Here is a 22,940-nt window from a genome sequence, read left to right on the forward strand (position 1 = left end):
TCAACTCATCACGGGCAACTCATCACGGTCAACTCATCACGGTCAACTCATCACGGTCAACTCATCACCGTCAACTCATCACGGTCACGGTCAACTCATCACGGTCAACTCATCACCGTCAACTCATCATGGTCAACTCATCACCATCACGGTCAACTCATCATGGTCAACTCATCACCGTCACGGTCAACTCGTCACGGTCAACTCATCACCGTCACGGTCAACTCATCACCGTCACGGTCAACTCATCACGGTCAACTCATCACGGTCAACTCATCACGGTCAACTCATCACCGTCAACTCATCACGGTCAACTCATCACCGACACCGTCAACTCGTCAAGGTCAACTCATCACCGTCACAATCAACTCATCACGGTCAACTCATCACAGTCACCTCATCACGGTCAACTCATCACGGTCAACTCATCACCGTCACAATCAACTCATCACGGTCAACTCATCACCGTCAACTCATCACGGTCAACTCGTCACGGTCAACTCATCACCGTCAACTCATCACGGTCAACTCGTCACGGTCAACTCATCACCATCACGGTCAACTCATCACCGTCAACTCATCACGGTCAACTCATCACGGTCAACTCATCACCGTCACGGTCAACTCATCACTGTCAACTCATCACAGTCAACTCATCACCGTCACGGTCAACTCATCACCGTCAACTCATCACCGTCACGATCAACTCATCACCGTCAACTCATCACGGTCAACTCATCACGGTCAACTCATCACCGTCACGGTCAACTCATCACGGTCAACTCATCACAATCAACTCATCACGGTCACCTCATCACAATCAACTCATCACGGTCACCTCATCACGGTCAACTCATCACCGACACCGTCAACTCATCACCGTCAACTCATCACCGTCACGGTCACCTCATCACGGTCACCTCATCACGGTCAACTCATCACCGTCACGGTCACCTCATCACGGTCACCTCATCACGGTCAACTCAACACCGTCACGGTCAACTCATCACCGTCACGGTCACCTCATCACGGTCAACTCATCACAGTCAACTCATCACCGTCACGGTCACCTCATCACGGTCACCTCATCACCGTCACGGTCAACTCGTCACGGTCACCTCATCACCGACACCGTCGTTCCAACCCATCACCACGGAGGCGGCCAACGCAATTCGGCGTTTGTATTCGGCAAAGACTTGATCGTGGCAAGAGTCGGCTTCCGGTGACTTGTCACCCGGGCGAGCAACCGGTTGCACGGCGGCCAAAAGCTTCGCGCCGGGCGATTGGCCGGGCAACCGCGCCGAGTGCCAGGCGCTGGAGAAGTTGCGAGCAACGCGAGTCGCAGGTTGCCCCCGTGATCGACGCTGGGGAGCAACTTCCGCGCGCGCAATTCTGAGCAACCGCTCCCGCTCCCCGCCCCGTAAAAATGTAAACTTCCGATTAATTGCTCTCCCCCAAAAAGTAAACAAAGATCAAATATGCGTCACGCTAATTGCACCAACACCAGATAGGATAATGTTATTCACGATAACGTTAATTATAGATATATCCCCATTGTTCACCATTTAATATCAATTAACCCGGTCTCTACTCTAGAGACTCTTGAGACCCTGAGACCCGGTCCCAACTCTAGACACTGACCCTGAGACCCGGTCTCTACTCTAGACACTGACCCTGAGACCCGGTCTCTACTCTAGACACTGAGACCCGGTCTCTACTCTAGACACTGACCCTGAGACCCGGTCTCTACTCTAGACACTGAGACCCGGTCTCTACTCTAGACACTGACACTGAGACCCGGTCTCTACTCTAGACACTGACCCTGAGACCCGGTCTCTACTCTAGACTCTGAGACCCGGTCTCTACTCTAGACACTGACCCTGAGACCCGGTCTCTACTCTAGACCCTGAGACCTGGTCTCTACTCTAGACACTGACCCTGAGACCCGGTCTCTACTCTAGACACTGACCCTGAGACCCGGTCTCTACTCTAGACACTGAGACCGAGTCTCTACTCTAGACACTGACCCTGAGACCCGGTCTCTACTCTAGACACTGAGACCCGGTCTCTACTCTAGACACTGACCCTGAGACCCGTTCTCTACTCTAGACCCTGACACTGAGACCCGGTCTCTACTCTAGACACTGACTCTGAGACCCGTTCTCTACTCTAGACTCTGACCCTGAGACCCGGTCTCTACTCTAGACCCTGACACTGAGACCCGGTCTCTACTCTAGACACTGACCCTGAGACCCGGTCTCTACTCTAGACACTGACACTGAGACCCGGTCTCTACTCTAGACCCTGAGACCCGGTCTCTAATCTAGACACTGACCCTGAGACCCGGTCTCTACTCTAGACACCCTGAGACCCGGTCTCTACTCTAGACTCTGAGACCCTGAGACCCGGTCTCTACTCTAGACTCTGAGACCCTGAGACCCGGTCTCTACTCTAGACTCTGAGACCCTGAGACCCGGTCTCTACTCTAGACACTGACCCTGAGACCCGGTCTCTACTCTAGACTCTGAGACCCTGAGACCCGGTCTCTACTCTAGACACTGATACTGAGACCCGGTCTCTACTCTAGACACTGACCCTGAGACCCGGTCTCTACTCTAGACACTGAGACCCGGTCTCTACTCTAGACACTGACCCTGAGACCCGGTCTCTACTCTAGACACTGACCCTGAGACCTGGTCTCTACTCTAGACACTGACCCTGAGACCTGGTCTCTACTCTAGACACTGACCCTGAGACCTGGTCTCTACTCTAGACACTGACCCTGAGACCCGGTCTCTACTCTAGACACTGATACTGAGACCCGGTCTCTACTCTAGACACTGAGACCTTGAGACCCGGTCTCTACTCTAGACACTGACCCTGAGACCCGGTCTCTACTCTAGACACTGAGACCCGGTCTCTACTCTAGACACTGACCCTGAGACCCGGTCTCTACTCTAGACACTGACCCTGAGACCCGGTCTCTACTCTAGACACTGACCCTGAGACCCGGTCTCTTATCTAGACACTGACCCTGAGACCCGGTCTCTACTCTAGACACTGATACTGAGACCCGGTCTCTACTCTAGACACTGAGACCCGGTCTCTACTCTAGACACTGACCCTGAGACCCGGTCTCTACTCTAGACACTGAGACCCGGTCTCTACTCTAGACACTGACCCTGAGACCCGGTCTCTACTCTAGACACTGACCCTGAGACCCGGTCTCAACTCTAGACTGATACTGAGACCCGGTCTCTACTCTAGACACTGAGACCCGGTCTCTGCTCTAGACTCTGATACTGAGACCCGGTCTCTACTCTAGACTCTGACTCTGAGACCCGGTCCCAACTCTAGACACCCTGAGACCCGGTCTCTACTCTAGACCCTGAGACCCTGAGACCCGGTCCCAACTCTAGACACCCTGAGACCTGGTCTCTACTCTAGACACTGACCCTGAGACCCGGTCCCAACTCTAGACACCCTGAGACCCGGTCTCTACTCTAGACCCTGAGACCCTGAGACCCGGTCCCAACTCTAGACACCCTGAGACCCGGTCTCTACTCTAGACACTGAGACCCGGTCTCTACTCTAGACACTGACCCTGAGACCCGGTCTCTAGATTCTGAGACCCTGAGACCCGGTCTCTACTCTAGACACTGACCCTGAGACCCTGAGACCCGGTCTCTACTCTAGACACTGAGACCCGGTCTCTACTCTAGACACTGACCCTGAGACCCGTTCTCTACTCTAGACCCTGACACTGAGACCCGGTCTCTACTCTAGACACTGACTCTGAGACCCGTTCTCTACTCTAGACTCTGACCCTGAGACCCGGTCTCTACTCTAGACCCTGACACTGAGACCCGGTCTCTACTCTAGACACTGACCCTGAGACCCGGTCTCTACTCTAGACACTGACACTGAGACCCGGTCTCTACTCTAGACCCTGAGACCCGGTCTCTAATCTAGACACTGACCCTGAGACCCGGTCTCTACTCTAGACACCCTGAGACCCGGTCTCTACTCTAGACTCTGAGACCCTGAGACCCGGTCTCTACTCTAGACTCTGAGACCCTGAGACCCGGTCTCTACTCTAGACTCTGAGACCCTGAGACCCGGTCTCTACTCTAGACACTGACCCTGAGACCCGGTCTCTACTCTAGACTCTGAGACCCTGAGACCCGGTCTCTACTCTAGACACTGATACTGAGACCCGGTCTCTACTCTAGACACTGACCCTGAGACCCGGTCTCTACTCTAGACACTGAGACCCGGTCTCTACTCTAGACACTGACCCTGAGACCCGGTCTCTACTCTAGACACTGACCCTGAGACCTGGTCTCTACTCTAGACACTGACCCTGAGACCTGGTCTCTACTCTAGACACTGACCCTGAGACCTGGTCTCTACTCTAGACACTGACCCTGAGACCCGGTCTCTACTCTAGACACTGATACTGAGACCCGGTCTCTACTCTAGACACTGAGACCTTGAGACCCGGTCTCTACTCTAGACACTGACCCTGAGACCCGGTCTCTACTCTAGACACTGAGACCCGGTCTCTACTCTAGACACTGACCCTGAGACCCGGTCTCTACTCTAGACACTGACCCTGAGACCCGGTCTCTACTCTAGACACTGACCCTGAGACCCGGTCTCTACTCTAGACACTGACCCTGAGACCCGGTCTCTACTCTAGACACTGATACTGAGACCCGGTCTCTACTCTAGACACTGAGACCCGGTCTCTACTCTAGACACTGACCCTGAGACCCGGTCTCTACTCTAGACACTGAGACCCGGTCTCTACTCTAGACACTGACCCTGAGACCCGGTCTCTACTCTAGACACTGACCCTGAGACCCGGTCTCAACTCTAGACTGATACTGAGACCCGGTCTCTACTCTAGACACTGAGACCCGGTCTCTGCTCTAGACTCTGATACTGAGACCCGGTCTCTACTCTAGACTCTGACTCTGAGACCCGGTCCCAACTCTAGACACCCTGAGACCTGGTCTCTACTCTAGACCCTGAGACCCTGAGACCCGGTCCCAACTCTAGACACCCTGAGACCTGGTCTCTACTCTAGACACTGACCCTGAGACCCGGTCCCAACTCTAGACACCCTGAGACCCGGTCTCTACTCTAGACCCTGAGACCCTGAGACCCGGTCCCAACTCTAGACACCCTGAGACCCGGTCTCTACTCTAGACACTGAGACCCGGTCTCTACTCTAGACACTGACCCTGAGACCCGGTCTCTAGATTCTGAGACCCTGAGACCCGGTCTCTACTCTAGACACTGACCCTGAGACCCTGAGACCCGGTCTCTACTCTAGACACTGATACTGAGACCCGTTCTCTACTCTAGACCCTGACACTGAGACCCGGTCTCTACTCTAGACACTGACTCTGAGACCCGTTCTCTACTCTAGACTCTGACCCTGAGACCCGGTCTCTACTCTAGACCCTGACACTGAGACCCGGTCTCTACTCTAGACACTGACCCTGAGACCCGGTCTCTACTCTAGACACTGACACTGAGACCCGGTCTCTACTCTAGACCCTGAGACCCGGTCTCTAATCTAGACACTGACCCTGAGACCCGGTCTCTACTCTAGACACCCTGAGACCCGGTCTCTACTCTAGACTCTGAGACCCTGAGACCCGGTCTCTACTCTAGACTCTGAGACCCTGAGACCCGGTCTCTACTCTAGACTCTGAGACCCTGAGACCCGGTCTCTACTCTAGACACTGACCCTGAGACCCGGTCTCTACTCTAGACTCTGAGACCCTGAGACCCGGTCTCTACTCTAGACACTGATACTGAGACCCGGTCTCTACTCTAGACACTGACCCTGAGACCCGGTCTCTACTCTAGACACTGAGACCCGGTCTCTACTCTAGACACTGACCCTGAGACCCGGTCTCTACTCTAGACACTGACCCTGAGACCCGGTCTCTACTCTAGACACTGACCCTGAGACCTGGTCTCTACTCTAGACACTGACCCTGAGACCTGGTCTCTACTCTAGACACTGACCCTGAGACCCGGTCTCTACTCTAGACACTGATACTGAGACCCGGTCTCTACTCTAGACACTGAGACCTTGAGACCCGGTCTCTACTCTAGACACTGAGACCCGGTCTCTACTCTAGACACTGACCCTGAGACCCGGTCTCTACTCTAGACACTGACCCTGAGACCCGGTCTCTACTCTAGACACTGACCCTGAGACCCGGTCTCTACTCTAGACACTGATACTGAGACCCGGTCTCTACTCTAGACACTGAGACCCGGTCTCTACTCTAGACACTGACCCTGAGACCCGGTCTCTACTCTAGACACTGAGACCCAGTCTCTACTCTAGACACTGACCCTGAGACCCGGTCTCTACTCTAGACACTGACCCTGAGACCCGGTCTCAACTCTAGACTGATACTGAGACCCGGTCTCTACTCTAGACACTGAGACCCGGTCTCTGCTCTAGACTCTGATACTGAGACCCGGTCTCTACTCTAGACTCTGAGACCCGGTCCCAACTCTAGACACCCTGAGACCCGGTCTCTACTCTAGACCCTGAGACCCTGAGACCCGGTCCCAACTCTAGACACCCTGAGACCTGGTCTCTACTCTAGACACTGACCCTGAGACCCGGTCCCAACTCTAGACACCCTGAGACCCGGTCTCTACTCTAGACCCTGAGACCCTGAGACCCGGTCCCAACTCTAGACACCCTGAGACCCGGTCTCTACTCTAGACACTGAGACCCGGTCTCTACTCTAGACACTGACCCTGAGACCCGGTCTCTAGATTCTGAGACCCTGAGACCCGGTCTCTACTCTAGACACTGACCCTGAGACCCTGAGACCCGGTCTCTACTCTAGACACTGACCCTGAGACCCGGTCTCTACTCTAGACTCTGAACCTGAGACCCGGTCTCTACTCTAGACACTGAGACCCTGAGACCCGGTCTCTACTCTAGACTCTGAGACCCTGAGACCCGGTCTCTACTCTAGACACTGACCCTGAGACCCGGTCTCTACTCTAGACACTGACCCTGAGACCCGGTCTCTACTCTAGACACGATGGCCGTGAGGGTGGGTGGGTGTGTTTAACGATGGCCGTGAGGGTGGGTGGGTGTGTTCACGATGGCCGTGAGGGTGGGTGGGTGGGGTTCACGATGGCCGTGTGGGTGGGTGGGGTTCACGGTGGCCGTGTCGGTGGGTGGGGTTCACGGTGGCCGTGTGGGTGGGTGGGGTTCACAATGACCGCGTGGGTGGATTGGGGGGTGGATTCACGATGGCCGTGTGGGTGGGTGGATTGGTGGGTGGATTCACGATGGCCGTGTGGGTGGGTGGGGTTCACGATGGCCGTGTGGGTGGGTGGGGTTCACGGTGGCCGTGTGGGTGGATTGGTGGGTGGGTTTCGCGATGGCCGTGTGGTTGGGTGGGGTTCACGGTGGCCGTGTGGGTGGGTGGGTGGGTTTCGCGATGGCCGTGTGGGTGGGGTTCACGATGGCCGTGTCGGTGGGTGGGTTTCGCGATGGCCGTGTGGGTGGGTGGATTGGTGGGTGGGGTTCACGGTGGCCGTGTGGGTGGGTTTCGCGATGGCCGTGCGGGTGGATTGGTGGGTGGGGTTGAGGAATAGCAGTGTGGGTGGGTGGGGTTCACGGTGAGGTTAACGCACGGGCCTAGCCGAGCCTACGCTAGGCCCATGCGTTTGATGTTCCACTCCAGGATGGTGTCTTTGACGCCTTCGAAGACGCGGCGGATGTTCTTGGTGTCCGTTCCGCAGGTGAAGTGGGAGTAGATGGTCTTCTCCTCGTGTCTGCCGCCGCCTCCTCCATCCTCGTAGTCGTCCTGCTCCCCCTCCCGGTTGAGATCCAGGAACATCTGCAGGATGAACTGTCTGGCGGCTTCCGCGTCCTTCCTGGGTCCTGGCAGGGGGGAAGAGGGGGTGGTGGAAGAGTTGGAGGTGGTGGAGTTGATGGTGGAGGTGGTGGAAGAGTTGGAGGTGGTGGAGTTGATGGTGGAGGTAGAGGAGTAGATGGTGGAGGTGGTGGTGGAGTTGATGGTGGAGGTGGTGGAAGAGTTGGAGGTGGTGGAGTTGATGGTGGAGGTGGTGGAGTTGATGGTGGAGGTGGTGGAGTTGATGGTAGAGGTGGTGGAGTAGATGGTGGAGGTGGTAGAGTAGGTGGAGTTGATGATGGAGGTGGTGGAGTTGATCGTGGAGGTGGAGGAGTTGATGGTAGAGGTGGAGGAGTAGATGGTGGAGGTGGTGGAGTTGATGGTGGAGGTGGTGGAGTTGATGGTGGAGGTGGTGGTGGAGGAGTAGATGGTGGAGGTGGTGTAGTAGATGGTGGAGGTGGTGGAGTTGATGGTGGAGGTGGAGGAGTAGATGATGGAGGTGGTGGAGTTGATGGTGGAGGTGGTGGAGTAGATGGTGGAGGTGGTGGAGTAGATGGTGGAGGTGGTGGAGTAGATGGTGGAGGTGGTTGAGGTGGTGGTGGTTGAGGTGGTGGTTGAGGTACAGGTGGTGGTAGAGGAGGTGGAGGAGTAGATGGTGGAGGTGGAGGAAAAGGCGGTGGTGGAGGTGGTGGTGATGGAAGAGTTGGAGTTGGTGGTGGTTGAGGTGGTGGTGGTTGAGGTACAGATGGTGGTAGAGGAGGTGTTGGTGAAGGTGGTGGAGGTGGTGGTAGTTGGTGGTTGAGGTGGTGGAAGTGGTGGTGGTTGAGGTACAGGTGGTGGTTGAGGTACAGGTGGTTGAGGTACAGGTGGTGGTGGTTGAGGTACAGGTGGTCGTGGTTGAGGTACAGGTGGTGGTGGTTGAGGTACAGGTGTTGGTGAAGGTGGTGGAGGTGGTAGTTGGTGGTTGATGCGGTGGAGTAGCTTGGGTGGTTAAGGTGCGGGTTGTTGTGGTCATGGAGATGTGGTGATGGTGGTTGCAGTCGTCAGGATCATCAGCAGAAGCCTCTTGTCTCTCAAGGGGTTCACAATGGCCGTGTCTATGAAGTGGGTTCACGGTGGCCGTGTGGCTGCGTAGGTAGGTGGGTTCACCTCGTTCGTGTGAGAATGAGGAGGCTTGCCGCAGCCTTCGCTCGGAGCTTCGGAGAGCCGTGAGGCGCTGCAAGGATGGGTGGTGGTCGCGGGTTGCTGAGGTATACGGAGTCTGCCTCAGTGGCCCGCGATCACAAATCACTCTTTAATTCCATCAAAAAAGTAGCCTGCAGCGCCGCACCTATTACCATCATTAGGGGAAAGAACGGTGATCGAATCTCCGACCCCCAGGAACAGGTTCGCAGATTTGCTGAGCATTTCTGTGAGGTCCTGGGGGAGGGGAAATCCCTCAGCCAGGAAAACAACGTGGGACAAAGTGGGGATGACCCTGCTGAGGCTGCGGTGTCTCAAATATTGGAAGAAAAAGTCACCACCTGTGAGTGGCTGGCTGAGGTGACATCTGTTGAGGAAGTACTGAAGGCGATCCGGAGTCTGAGACCAGGAAAGGCAGCGGGCAGAGATGATCTCGCAAGCGAAATGCTGAGGGAGGGTGCCGTTTGTGCACAGACTGCCCTATATGACATCATAACAACAGTCTGGACCACTGGACGGGTTCCGCAGGATTGGAAGGATGCTCTGGTGGTCCCCCTTTTTAAGAAGGGGGACCGCACAGACTGTAACAACTACAGGGGCATCTCACTCCTCAGTGTGCCGGGAAAAGTCCTGGCAAGGATTCTTCAACATTGCCTTGCTAGGCACGCTGAGGAGAGGCTTGCGGAGCCCCAATACGGTTTCAGGAAAGGGCGGTCCTGCACAGATGCCATATTTTCTGTCCGTCTGCTACAGCAGAGGTGTAGGGAATTCCAACAAGACCTACATCTCTGCTTTATTGACCTGGTCAAGGCCTATGATACCATCAGTAGGCCTGGGCTCTGGGTTGTTCTTCGTGCTTTTGGAGTCCCCTGACCCTCTGCTCACGATCATTCAGGACCTTCATGATGGTGAGCAGGCCCGGGTAAAACTACGTGGCCGGGAGTCAGAGCCATTCCCTGTACACATTGGGGTGCGACAGGCATGTCCTCTGACTCCCACATTATTTTACATCTATTTTGACCACGTAGTTCGTGAAGCCTTCCATAGCTGTACTGGAGGAATTTCCATATGGTACAGATACAATGGGAGGTTGATCGATGCCTGGGTGTGGTCAAGGGATGGCTCCCTATTGCTCAACCACGTTATGTATGCTGATGATTTGGTAATAACTGCTCAGTCAGAGGAGGAGTTGGAGATGCTGCTGCTGAGCCTGGAGCTTTCCACTAAGAGGTGGGGACTTACCATCAGCCCAACCAAAACTAAGCACCTGCCTGGGTATTTTGTACCATCGGACATTCCACCTCCACAACTCCCAATTAGTGATAGGGCAGTTGTGGAGAGAGTGAAGAGTTTCCCATACCTGGGCAGTGTGCTCATGACCGGCTCCGGTTTAACAGTAGAGGTCTCACTCCGAATCAGTTGAGCGGTATTATCTTTTCATCAGTTGCGTAACGCTGTGTGGAAGCTACCTGGTCTGTCGCTCCGCACGAAGCTTCAGGTCTTCTCGGCAATGACCATTCCTTCGCTTGCGAAACATGGACCCCCTAATGGAACATCTTCGCCGGTTAGAAACATTTCGGCTGGCCTGCCTATGATCCATCCTGGGTTCAACCAGGCTGGATCATGTGAGGAGCTCACAAATCCTTGAAAGTTCTGGGCAAGGTCCCATCGGTGAGCTCCTCCGGCAGGCAAGGCTGCGTTGGCTGAGTCATGTAGCCCGCATGCCCAGCCACCGCATGCCAAAACAGCTTTTGTTTGGTCAGATCGAGGGGGCTAAACGGGCGTGGCACGGGCTAGAGAAGAGATGGAGTGATGTGGTACAGGAGGACGTGGAGCTGAGTGGACTTGCCGATGACCGGTACCAGCGGTGTCAAGATCGGCCTCTGTGGAGGAGGCTCGTAAAGGACGCTCCTGGGCAGTTGGAGGCAGTCGCCCTCCAACAACAACGGAGGGCGGAGGAGCGACGCTCACAACAACGAGCGGAGCGCCGGGTGGCTAAAGCACAGCAGGTTGGCACAGTAGGGGGCACAGGTGGTGCATCAGCCAGTCATCTCAGTCAGTCGACCCGTGGCACCTGGGTCTGCCCCGTGACCTGCCAGCGGGCATTCGACACTTCACGTGGCCTCAAGGTGCACATGGCCTGGCACAAGCGTCGTGGTGACGTCACTGCCACTTAGTGGCGAATGGCGGTTGTTGTTGTGTATAGGTGGGTGTGTTGGTGGTCGTGTAGGTCGGTGGCTGGTGAGTGGGCAGGCGGGTTCCCGACGGCCGGGTGGGTTGGTGGCTTGGTGTGTGGGTGTCTAGGTGGGTGTCTAGGTGGGTGGGTGTCTAGGTGGGTGTCTAGGTGGGTGTCTAGGTGGGTGTGTAGGTGGGTGGGTGTCTAGGTGGGTGTCTGTGTGGTTGTGTAGGTGGGTGGGTGTCTGGGTGGGTGGCTGTGTGGTTGTGTAGGTGGGTGGGTGTCTAGGTGGGTGGCTATGTGGTTGTGTAGGTGGGTGTATAAGTTGGTGGGTGTCTAGGTGGGTGTCTAGGTGGTTGTGTAGGTGGGTGGGTGTCTAGGTGGGTGTCTAGGTGGTTGTGTAGGTGGGTGGGTGTCTAGGTGGGTGTCTAGGTGGGTGTCTATGTGGGTGTCTAGGTGGTTGTGTAGGTAGGTGGGTGTCTAGGTGGTTGTGTAGGTGTGTGTCTAAGTGGGTGTCTATGTGGTTGTGTAGGTAGGTGGGTGTCTAAGTGGGTGTCTAGGTGGGTGTCTATGTGGGTGTCTAGGTGGTTGTGTAGGTGGGTGGGTGTCTAGGTGGGTGTCTATGTGGTTGTGTAGGTGGGTGGGTGTCTGGGTGGGTGTCTAGGTGGGTGTCTATGTGGTTGTGTAGGTGGGTGGGTGTCTAGGTGGGTGGCTAGGTGGGTGGGTGTCTCGGTGGGCGGGGGAGTGGCAAGGTGGGTAGGTGTCTAGGTGGGTGTCTAGGTGGGTGGGTGTCTAGGTGGGTGTCTTGGTGGGTGGGTGGGCAGGGGAGTGGCAAGGTGGGTGGGTGTCTGGGTGGGTGTCTAGGTGGGGGAGTGTCTAGGTGGGTGTCTGGGTGGGTGTGTAGGTGGGTGGGTGTCTAGGTGGGTGTCTTGGTGGGTGTCTGGGTGGGTGTCTAGGTGGGTGTGTAGGTGGGTGGGTGTCTAGGTGGGTGTCTAGGTGGGTGTCTAGGTGGGTGTCTAGGTGGGTGTCTAGGTGGGTGGGTGTCTAGGTGGGTGGGTGTCTAGGTGGGTGTCTGGGTGGGTGTCTAGGTGGGTGTCTAGGTGGGTGGGTGTCAAGGTGGGTGGGTGTCTAGGTGGGTGTCTAGGTGGGTGGGTGTCTAGGTGGGTGGGTGTCTGCGTGGGTGTGTAGGTGGGTGTCTAGGTGGGTGTCTAGGTGGGTGGGTGTTTAGGTGGTTGTGTAGGTGTGTGGGTGTCTAGGTGGATGGGTGTCTAGGTGGGTGGGTGTCTAGGTGGGTGTCTAGGTGGGTGTCTAGGTGGGTGGGTGTCTAGGTGGGTGTTTAGGTGGGTGTCTAGGTGGGTGGCTATGTGGGTGTCTAGGTGGGTGTCTAGGTGGGTGGGTGTCTAGGTGGGTGGGTGTCTAGGTGGGTGGGGGAGTGTCAAGGTGGGTGGGTTGACGACGAGGTGCTGTGGCGCTCCGCACCGCTGAACTGTGGGAAGTAATCAGCGAGGTGTGAGTGTGAGATCTTCTCTGGGTGGGTGTCTATGTGGGTGTCTAGGTGGGTGTCAAGGTGGGTGGGTGTCTAGGTGGGTGTCTGGGTGGGTGTCAAGGTGGGTGTCTAGGTGGGTGGCTATGTGGGTGTCTAGGTGGGTGTCTAGGTGGGTGTCTAGGTGGGTGGGTGTCTAGGTGGGTGTTTAGGTGGGTGGGTGTCTAGGTGGGTGTCTAGGTGGGTGTCTAGGTGGGTGTGTAGGTGGGTGGGTGTCTAGGTGGGTGTCTATGTGGGTGGGTGTCTAGGTGGGTGGGTGTCTAGGTGGGTGTCTGGGTGGGTGTCTAGGTGGGTGTCTAGGTGGGTGGGTGTCTAGGTGGGTGTCTAGGTGGGTGTCTAGGTGGGTGTCTAGGTGGGTGTCTAGGTGGGTGGGTGTCTAGGTGGGTGGGTGTCTAGGTGGGTGTTTGGGTGGGTGTGTAGGTGGGTGTCTAGGTGGGTGTCAAGGTGGGTGGGTGGGTTGACGATGAGGTGCTGTGGCGCTCCGCACCGCTGAACTGCGGGAAGTAATCAGCGAGGTGTGAGTGTGAGATCTTCTCCTCCAGGAGGTCGTTCTTGTTGAGGAACAGAATCACCGAAGATTCGCTGAACCACGGGTAAGAGACGATCAGGCGGAACAGCGACTTGCTCTCCTCCAGACGGTTCTACCACAAGGTGGAGTGGAGAGGGGGTGACACACGGGGGTGAGTGACTCCACCGTGGTGGACTATGAGGTGGACTATGGGGTGGACTATGGGGTGGACTATGGGCTGAACCACGGGTACGAGACGATCAGGCGGAACAGCGACTTGCTCTCCTCCAGACGGTTCTACCACAAGGTGGGGGTGACACACGGGGGGTGAGTGACTCCACCGTGGAGAGGGTGGACTATCGGGTGGACTATGTGGTGGACTATGGGGTGGACTATGGGGTGGACTATGGGCTGAACCACGGGTAAGAGACGATCAGGCGGAACAGCGACTTGCTCTCCTCCAGACGGTTCTACCACAAGGTGGGGGTGACACACGGGGGGTGAGTGACTCCACCGTGGTGGACTATGGGGTGGACTATGGGGTGGACTGTGGGGTGGACTATGGGGTGGGCTCTCTATCGTGGTGGACTTTGGGCTGGCCTCTCTGTTGGGTGGTGGACTCTATAGGGATGGACTATGGGGTGGAATATAGAGGGTGGACTCTCTATAGAGGGTGGACTCTACAGAGGGTGGACTCTATAGATGGTGGACTCTATAGAGGGTGGACTCTCTATAGAGGGTGGACTCTAAAGAGGGTGGACTCTCTACAGAGGGTGGACTCTCTATAGAGGGTGGACTCTATAGAGGGTGGACTCTCTATAGAGGGTGGACTCTCTACAGATGGTGGACTCTCTATAGAGGGTGGACTCTATAGAGGGTGGACTCTCTACAGAAGGTGGACTCTATAGATGGTTGACTCTCTACAGAGGGTGGACTCTCTACAGAGGGTGGACTCTCTACAGAGGGTGGACTCTATAGAGGGTGGACTCTACAGAGGTGGACTCTCTACAGAGGGTGGACTCTCTACAGAGGGTGGACTCTATAGAGGGTGGACTCTATAGACGGTGGACTCTATAGATGGTGGACTCTATAGAGGGTGGACTCTATAGAGGGTGTACTCTATAGAGGGTGGACTCTATAGAGGGTGGACTCTACAGAGGGTGGACTCTCTACAGAGGGTGGACTCTATAGAGGGTGGACTCTATAGAGGGTAGACTCTACAGAGGGTGGACTCTCTACAGAGGGTGGACTCTATAGAGGGTGGACTCTATAGACGGTGGACTCTATAGAGGGTGGACTCTATAGAGGGTGGACTCTATAGAGGGTGGACTCTCTACAGAGTGTGGACTCTCTACAGAGTGTGGACTCTCTACAGATGGTGGACTCTACATAGATGGTGGACTCACCTCGAAGTCGCTCTCGGCCAGCACCTGGTCGTACTCGCTGAGGGCAGTGAGGAACAGGATGGAGGTGACGATGGTGGACTCTACAGATGGTGGACTCTACAGATGGTAGACTCTCTACAGATGGTGGACTCTCTACAGATGGTGGACTCTCTACAGATGGTGAACTCTCTATAGAGGGTGGACTCTACAGAGGGTGGACTCACCTCAAAGTCGCTCTTGGCCAGCACCTGGTCATACTCGCTGAGGGCAGTGAGGAACAGGATGGAGGTGACGATGGTGGACTCTACAGATGGTGGACTCTACAGATGGTAGACTCTCTACATATGGTGGACTCTCTACAGATGGTGGACTCTACAGATGGTGGACTCACCTCGAAGTCGCTCTCGGCCAGCACCTGGTCGTACTCGCTGAGGGCAGTGAGGAACAGGATGGAGGTGACGTTCTCAAAGCAGTGAATCCATTTCCTCCGCTCACTTCTCTGTCCACCCACGTCCACCATCCTGGCCAGCGGCAGCAGCGGCAGTAGCAGCATCATCATGGGTAGTATCATTAATAGTATCAGTAATAGTAGTATCAGTAATAGTAGTATCAGCAGCAGTAGTAGCATCATCATGGGTAGTATCAGTAATAGTATCAGTAATAGTATCATCATCATCATCATCATGGGTAGTATCAGTAATAGTAGTATCAGTAATAGTAGTATCAGTAATAGTATCAGTAATAGTATCATCATCGGTAGTGTCAGTAATAGTAGTATCATCATCGGTACTATCAGTAATAGTAGTATCAGTAATAGTAGTATCAGCAGCAGTAGTAGCATCATCATGGGGAGTATCAGTAATAGTATCAGTAATAGTATCATCATCATCATGGGTAGTATCAGTAATAGTAGTATCAGTAATAGTAGTATCAGTAATAGTATCATCATCATCGGTAGTATCAGTAATAGTATCAGTAATAGTATCATCATCATCGGTAGTATCAGTAATAGTAGTATCAGTAATAGTAGTATCAGTAATAGTATCATCATCATCGGTAGTATCAGTAATAGTATCAGTAGTAGTATCATCATCATCATCGGTAGTATCAGTAATAGTATCAGTAATAGTATCATCATCATCATCGGTAGTATCAGTAATAGTAGTATCAGTAATAGTAGTATCAGTAATAGTATCATCATCATCGGTAGTATCAGTAATAGTATCATCATCATCGGTAGTACCAGTAATAGTATCAGTAATAGTAGTATCAGTAGTAGTATCAGTAATAGTATCAGTAATAGTATCATCATCATCATCATCGGTAGTATCAGTAATAGTATCAGTAATAGTAGTATCAGTAGTAGTATCATCATCGGTAGTATCAGTAATAGTATCATCATCGGTAGTGTCAGTAATAGTAGTATCATCATCGGTAGTATCAGTAATAGTATCATCATCATCATCATCATCGGTAGTATGAGTAATAGTAGTATCAGTAATAGTATCATCATCCGTAGTATCAGTAATAGTAGTATCCGTAATAGTATCATCATCATCGGTAGTATCAGTAATAGTAGTATCAGCAATAGTATCATCATCGGTAGTATCAGTAATAGTAGTATCAGTAATAGTATCATCATCATCATCGGTAGTATCAGTAATAGTAGTATCAGTAATAGTATCAGTAATAGTAGTATCAGTAATAGTATCATCAGCATCATCGGTAATAGTAGTATCAGTAATAGTATCATCATCGGTAGTATCAGTAATAGTAGTATCAGTAATAGTATCATCTTCATCGGTAGTATCAGTAATAGTAGTATCAGTAATAGTATCATCATCGGTAGTATCAGTAATATTAGTATCAGTAATAGTATCATCAGCATCATCGGTAATAGTAGTATCAGTAATAGTATCATCATCGGTAGTATCAGTAATAGTATCATCAGCAGTAGTAGTATCATCATCGGTAGTATCAGTAATAGTATCATCATCGGTAGTATCAGTCATAGTATCATCAGCAGTAGTAGTATCATCATCGGTAGTATCAGTAATAGTAGTATCTGTGGATGTGTAAGCTTTGACTTTAACAGCAATTTCTGTGACCAGTCACAAGCCAATCACTCAGCTATTTCAATGATAAATTTTCCTGTTTGATTTGTACTAGGTGCCTCTGTGGATGTGTAGGCTTTGACTTTAACATAGCTATTTCTATGACCAGTCACAAGCTAATCCCTCAGCTATTTCAATGATAAATTCTCCTGTTTGATTTGTACCAGGTGCCTCTGTGGATGTGTAAGCTTTGACTTTAACATAGCTATTTCTATGACCGGCCACAAACCAATCACTCAGCTATTTCAATGCTAAATTATACTGTTTGATTTGTACTAGGTACCTCTGTGGATGTGTAGGCTTTGACTTTAACATAGCTATTTCTGTGACCAGTCACAAGCTAATCACTCAGCTATTTCAATGCTAAATTCTCCTGTTTGATTTGTACCAGGTGCCTCTGTGGATGTGTAGGCTTTGACTTTAACATAGCTATTTCTATGACCGGTCACAAGCCAATCACTCAGTTATTTCAATGCTAAATTTTCCTGTTTGATTTGTACCAGGTGCCTCTGTGGATGTGTAGGCTTTGACTTTAACATAGCTATTTCTATGACCGGTCACAAGCTAATCACTCAGCTATTTCAATGCCAAATTATCCTGTTTGATTTGTACCAGGTGCCTCTGTGGATGTGTAAGCTTTGACTTTAACATAGCTATTTCTATGACCGGTCACAAGCCAATCACTCAGTTATTTCAATGCTAAATTCTCCTGTTTGATTTGTACCAGGTGCCTCTGTGGATGTGTAGGCTTTGACTTTAACATAGCTATTTCTATGACTGGTCACAAGCTAATCACTCAGCTATTTCAATGCTAAATTTTCCTGTTTGATTTGTACCAGGTGCCTCTGTGGATGTGTAAGCTTTGACTTTAACATAGCTATTTCTATGACTGGTCACAAGCCAATCACTCAGTTATTTCAATGCTAAATTCTCCTGTTTGATTTGTACTAGGTGCCTCTGTGGATGTGTAGGCTTTGACTTTAACATAGCTATTTCTATGACTGGTCACAAGCTAATCACTCAGCTATTTCAATGCTAAATTTTCCTGTTTGATTTGTACTAGGTGCCTCTGTGGATGTGTAAGGTTTGACTTTAACATAGCTATTTCTATGACCAGTCATAAGCTAATCACTCATCTATTTCAATGCTAAATTCTCAGGTTTGATTTGTACTAGGTGCCTCTGTGGATGTGCAGGCTTTGACTTTAACATAGCTATCTCTGTGACCAGTCAAAAGCTAATCACTCAGCTATTTCAATGCTAAATTCTCCTGTTTGATTTGTACCAGGTGCCTCTGTGGATGTGTAGGCTTTGACTTTAACATAGCTATTTCTATGACCCGTCACAAGCCAATCACTCAGCTATTTCAATGCTAAATTATCCTGTTTGATTTGTACCAGGTGCCTCTGTGCATGTGTAAGGTTTGACTTTAACATAGCCATTTCCGTGACCAGTCACAAGCTAATCACTCAGCTATTTCAATGCAAAATTTTCCTGTTTGATTTGTACTAGGTGCCTCTGTGGATGTGTAAGCTTTGACTTTAACATAGCTATTTCTACGACCGGTCACAAGCTAATCACTCAGCTATTTCAATGCTAAATTATCCTGTTTGATTTGTACCAGGTGCCTCTGTGGATGTGTAGGCTTTGACTTTAACATAGCTATTTCTATGACCGGTCACAAGCCAATCACTCAGCTATTTCAATGCTAAATTATCCTGTTTGATTTGTACCAGGTGCCTCTGTGGATGTGTAAGCTTTGACTTTAACATAGCTATTTCTGTAACCAGTCACAAGCTAATCACTCAGATATTTCAATGCTAAATTATCCTGTTTGATTTGTACTAGGTGCCTCTGTGGATGTGTAAGGTTTGACTTTAACATAGCTATTTCTATGACCAGTCACAAGCTAATCACTCAGCTATTTCAATGCTAAATTCTCCTGTTTGATTTGTACTAGGTGCCTCTGTGGATGTGTAGGCTTTGACTTTAACATAGCTATTTCTCTGACCAGTCACAAGCTAATCACTCAGCTATTTCAATGCTAAAATTCTCCTGTTTGATTTGTACTAGGTGCCTCTGTGGATGTGTAGGCTTTGACTTTAACATAGCTATTTCTGTGACCGGTCACAAGCTAATCACTCAGCTATTTCAATGCTAAATTATCCTGTTTGATTTCTACCAGGTGCCTCTGTGGATGTGTAAGCTTTGACTTTAACATAGCCATTTCCATGACCAGTCACAAGCTAATCACTCAGCTATTTCAATGCAAAATTTTCCTGTTTGATTTGTACTAGGTGCCTCTGTGGATGTGTAAGCTTTGACTTTAACATAGCTATTTCTATGACCGGTCACAAGCTAATCACTCAGCTATTTCAATGCTAAATTATCCTGTTTGATTTGTACCAGGTGCCTCTGTGGATGTGTAGGCTTTGACTTTAACATAGCTATTTCTATGACCGGTCACAAGCTAATCACTCAGCTATTTCAATGCTAAATTCTCCTGTTTGATTTGTACTAGGTGCCTCTGTGGATGTGTAAGCTTTGACTTTAACATAGCTATTTCTGTGACCGGTCACAAGCTAATCACTCAGCTATTTCAATGCTAAATTATCCTGTTTGATTTGTACTAGGTGCCTCTGTGGATGTGTAAGGTTTGACTTTAACATAGCTATTTCTATGACCAGTCATAAGCTAATCACTCAGCTATTTCAATGCTAAATTCTCCTGTTTGATTTGTACTAGATGCCTCTGTGGATGTGTAGGCTTTGACTTTAACATAGCTATTTCTGTGACCAGTCACAAGCTAATCACTCAGCTATTTCAATGCTAAATTCTCCTGTTTGATTTGTACCAGGTGCCTCTGTGGATGTGTAGGCTTTGACTTTAACATAGCTATTTCTATGACCGGTCACAAGCCAATCACTCAGTTATTACAATGCTAAATTCTCCTGTTTGATTTGTACTAGGTGCCTCTGTGGATGTGTAAGCTTTGACTTTAACATAGCTATTTCTATGACCAATCACAAGCTAATCACTCAGCCATTTCAATGCTAAATTCTCATGTTTGATTTGTACTAGGTGCCTCTGTGGATGTGTAGGCTTTGACTTTAACATAGCCATTTCCGTGACCAGTCACAAGCTAATAACTCAGCTATTTCAATGCTAAATTCTCCTGTTTGATTTGTACCAGGTACCTCCGTGGATGTGTAGGCTTTGACTTTAACATAGCCATTTCTGTGACCAGTCACAAGCTAATCACTCAGCTACTTCAATGCTAAATTCTCCTGTTTGATTTGTACTAGGTGCCTCTGTGGATGTGTAGGCTTTGACTTTAACATAGCTATTTCTGTGACCAGTCACAAGCTAATCACTCAGCTATTTCAATTCTAAATTATCCTGTTTGATTTGTACTAGGTGCCTCTGTGGATGAGTAGGCTTTGACTTTAACATAGCTATTTCTATGACCAGTCACAAGCTAATCACTCAGCTATTTCAATGCTAAATTATCCTGTTTGATTTGTACTAGGTGCCTCTGTGGATGTGTAAGCTTTGACTTTGACATAGCTATTTCCGTGACCAGTCACAAGCTAATCACTCAGCTATTTCAATGCTAAAATTCTCCTGTTTGATTTGTACTAGGTGCCTCTGTTGATGTGTAGGCTTTGACTTTAACATAGCTATTTCTATGACCGGTCACAAGCCAATCACTCAGTTATTTCAATGCTAAATTCTCCTGTTTGATTTGTACTAGGTGTCTCTGTGGATGTGTAGGCTTTGACTTTAATATAGCCATTTCCGCGACCAGTCACGAGCTAATCACTCAGCTATTTCAATGCTAAATTATCCTGTTTGATTTGTACTAGGTGCCTCTGTGGATGTGTAAGCTTTGACTTTAACATAGCTATTTCCGTGACCAGTCACAAGCTAATCACTCAGCTATTTCAATGCTAAAATTCTCCTGTTTGATTTGTACTAGGTGCCTCTGTGGATGTGTAGGCTTTGACTTTAACATAGCTATTTCTATGACCGGTCACAAGCCAATCACTCAGTTATTTCAATGCTAAATTCTCATGTTTGATTTGTACCAGGTGCCTCTGTGGATGTGTAGGCTTTGACTTTAATATAACTATTTCCATGACCGGTCACAAGCTAATCACTCAGCTATTTCAATGCTAAATTCTCCCGTTTGATTTGTACTAGGCGCCTCTGTGGATGTGTAAGCTTTGACTTTAACATAGCTATTTCTATGACCGGTCACAAGCTAATCACTCAGCTATTTCAATGCTAAAATTCTCCTATTTGATTTGTACTAGGTGCCTCTGTGGATGTGTAGGCTTTGACTTTAACATAGCTATTTCCGTGACCGGTCACAAGCCAATCACTCAGCTATTTCAATGCTAAATTAGCCTGTTTGATTTGTACCAGGTGCCTCTGTGGATGTGTAGGCTTTGACTTTAACATAGCCATTTCCGTGACCGGTCACAAGCTAATCCCTCAGTTATTTCAATGCTAAATTATCCTGTTTTATATGTACTAGGTGCCTCTGTGGATGTGTAGGCTTTGACTTTAACATAGTTATTTCTATGACCAGTCACAAGCTAATCACTCAGCTTTTTCAATGCTAAATTATCCTGTTTGATTTGTACTAGGTGCCTCTGTGGATGTGTAGGCTTTGACTTTAACATAGCTATTTCTATGACCGGTCACAAGCTAATCACTCAGCTATTTCAATGCAAAATTATCCTGTTTGATTTGTACTAGGTGCCTCTGTGGATGTGTAGGCTTTGACTTTAACATAGCTATTTCTATGACCAGTCACAAGCTAATCACTCAGCTATTTCAATGCTAAAATTCTCCTGTTTAATTTGTACTAGGTGCCTCTGTGGATGTGTAGGCTTTGACTTTAACATAGCTATTTCCGTGACCGGTCACAAGCCAATCACTCAGCTATTTCAATGCTAAATTAGCCTGTTTGATTTGTACCAGGTGCCTCTGTGGATGTGTAGGCTTTGACTTTAACATAGCCATTTCCGTGACCGGTCACGAGCTAATCCCTCAGTTATTTCAATGCTAAATTATCCTGTTTTATATGTACTAGGTGCCTCTGTGGATGTGTAGGCTTTGACTTTAACATAGCTATTTCTATGACCAATCACAAGCTAATCACTCAGCTATTTCAATGCTAAATTCTCCTGTTTGATTTGTACTAGGTGCCTCTGTTGATGTGTAGGCTTTGACTTTAACATAGCTATTTCCGTGACCAGTCACAAGCTAATCACTAAGCTATTTCAATGCTAAAATTCTCCTGTTTGATTTGCACTAGGTGCCTCTGTGGATGTGTAAGCTTTGACTTTAACATAGCCATTTCCATGACCAGTCACAAGCTAATCACTCAGCTATTTCAATGCTAAATTCTCCTGTTTGATTTGTACCAGGTGCCTCTGTGGATGTGTAGGCTTTGACTTTAACATAGCCATTTCCGTGACCAGTCACGAGCTAATCCCTCAGTTATTTCAATGCTAAATTCTCCTGTTTGATTTGTACTAGGTGCCTCTGTGGATGTGTAGGCTTTGACTTTAACATAGCTATTTCCATGACCAGTCACAAGCTAATCCCTCAGTTATTTCAATGCTAAATTATCCTGTTTTATATGTAAACCCCTTTGTCAAGGTGCCTCACTTCTCCAAACCAGCTTAGAAAAGTCGCTGCGAATCTTAACAACGTTCACTGAAGCTCCGTCGTCCCGACCTGGCCTGTCCCTTTCACCTAAAGAAGGCCGCCTGCGTCATTACTGGCAAAGACTAATTGGAGAATCCGCTGTAATTGAGAGGAAATAGAAATAATTCTGGTCGCTCCGACAGCTACAGGCTTAGCGCGGCTTGGCGGCAATCGTTATTATTATTATTATTGAATAACGCTTGCCACAATTCCTCATAGGTGGAAACGCGTACTAGTCAACGCATTACTAACGTAACACATGCTCGCGATAACAAGCACCAATGGAGACTAGGCTCTAAGAAAAGCTGTCTCGGGTGTGGACCAATCAAATTCAAGGACAGTGCCAATATCGTTATCAGAGTTGTCTTTTTTTTTGTTTGCATTCTGACTGCTTGTATT

General features: G+C 49.9%; 1 protein-coding gene across 3 annotated transcripts in view; it reads right to left on the bottom strand.

The window, feature by feature from the left end:
- Positions 1-1,166: 1,166 nt before the first annotated feature.
- Positions 1,167-22,940, bottom strand: part of LOC116937968 (guanine nucleotide-binding protein subunit alpha-11-like) — a 68,123-nt gene continuing 46,349 nt past the window's right edge. For 2 of the 3 annotated variants that reach the window (XM_076057047.1, XM_076057048.1), the window contains exons 6-8: positions 15,099-15,228; positions 13,302-13,455; positions 1,167-7,942 (exon numbers count right to left, since the gene is read on the bottom strand). In XM_076057047.1, coding sequence (XP_075913162.1) covers positions 7,707-7,942; positions 13,302-13,455; positions 15,099-15,228 — 520 coding nt within the window. In that variant the 3' untranslated portion in view covers positions 1,167-7,706. The remainder of the gene's footprint in view (positions 7,943-13,301; positions 13,456-15,098; positions 15,229-22,940) is intronic. The other variant, XR_012931030.1, reaches the window with a different exon arrangement.

Source organism: Petromyzon marinus, chromosome 79 (assembly GCF_048934315.1).
Source record: "Petromyzon marinus isolate PM22_M1 ecotype Great Lakes invasive population chromosome 79, UKy_Petmar_22M1.pri1.0, whole genome shotgun sequence".
NCBI lineage: Eukaryota > Metazoa > Chordata > Hyperoartia > Petromyzontiformes > Petromyzontidae > Petromyzon > Petromyzon marinus.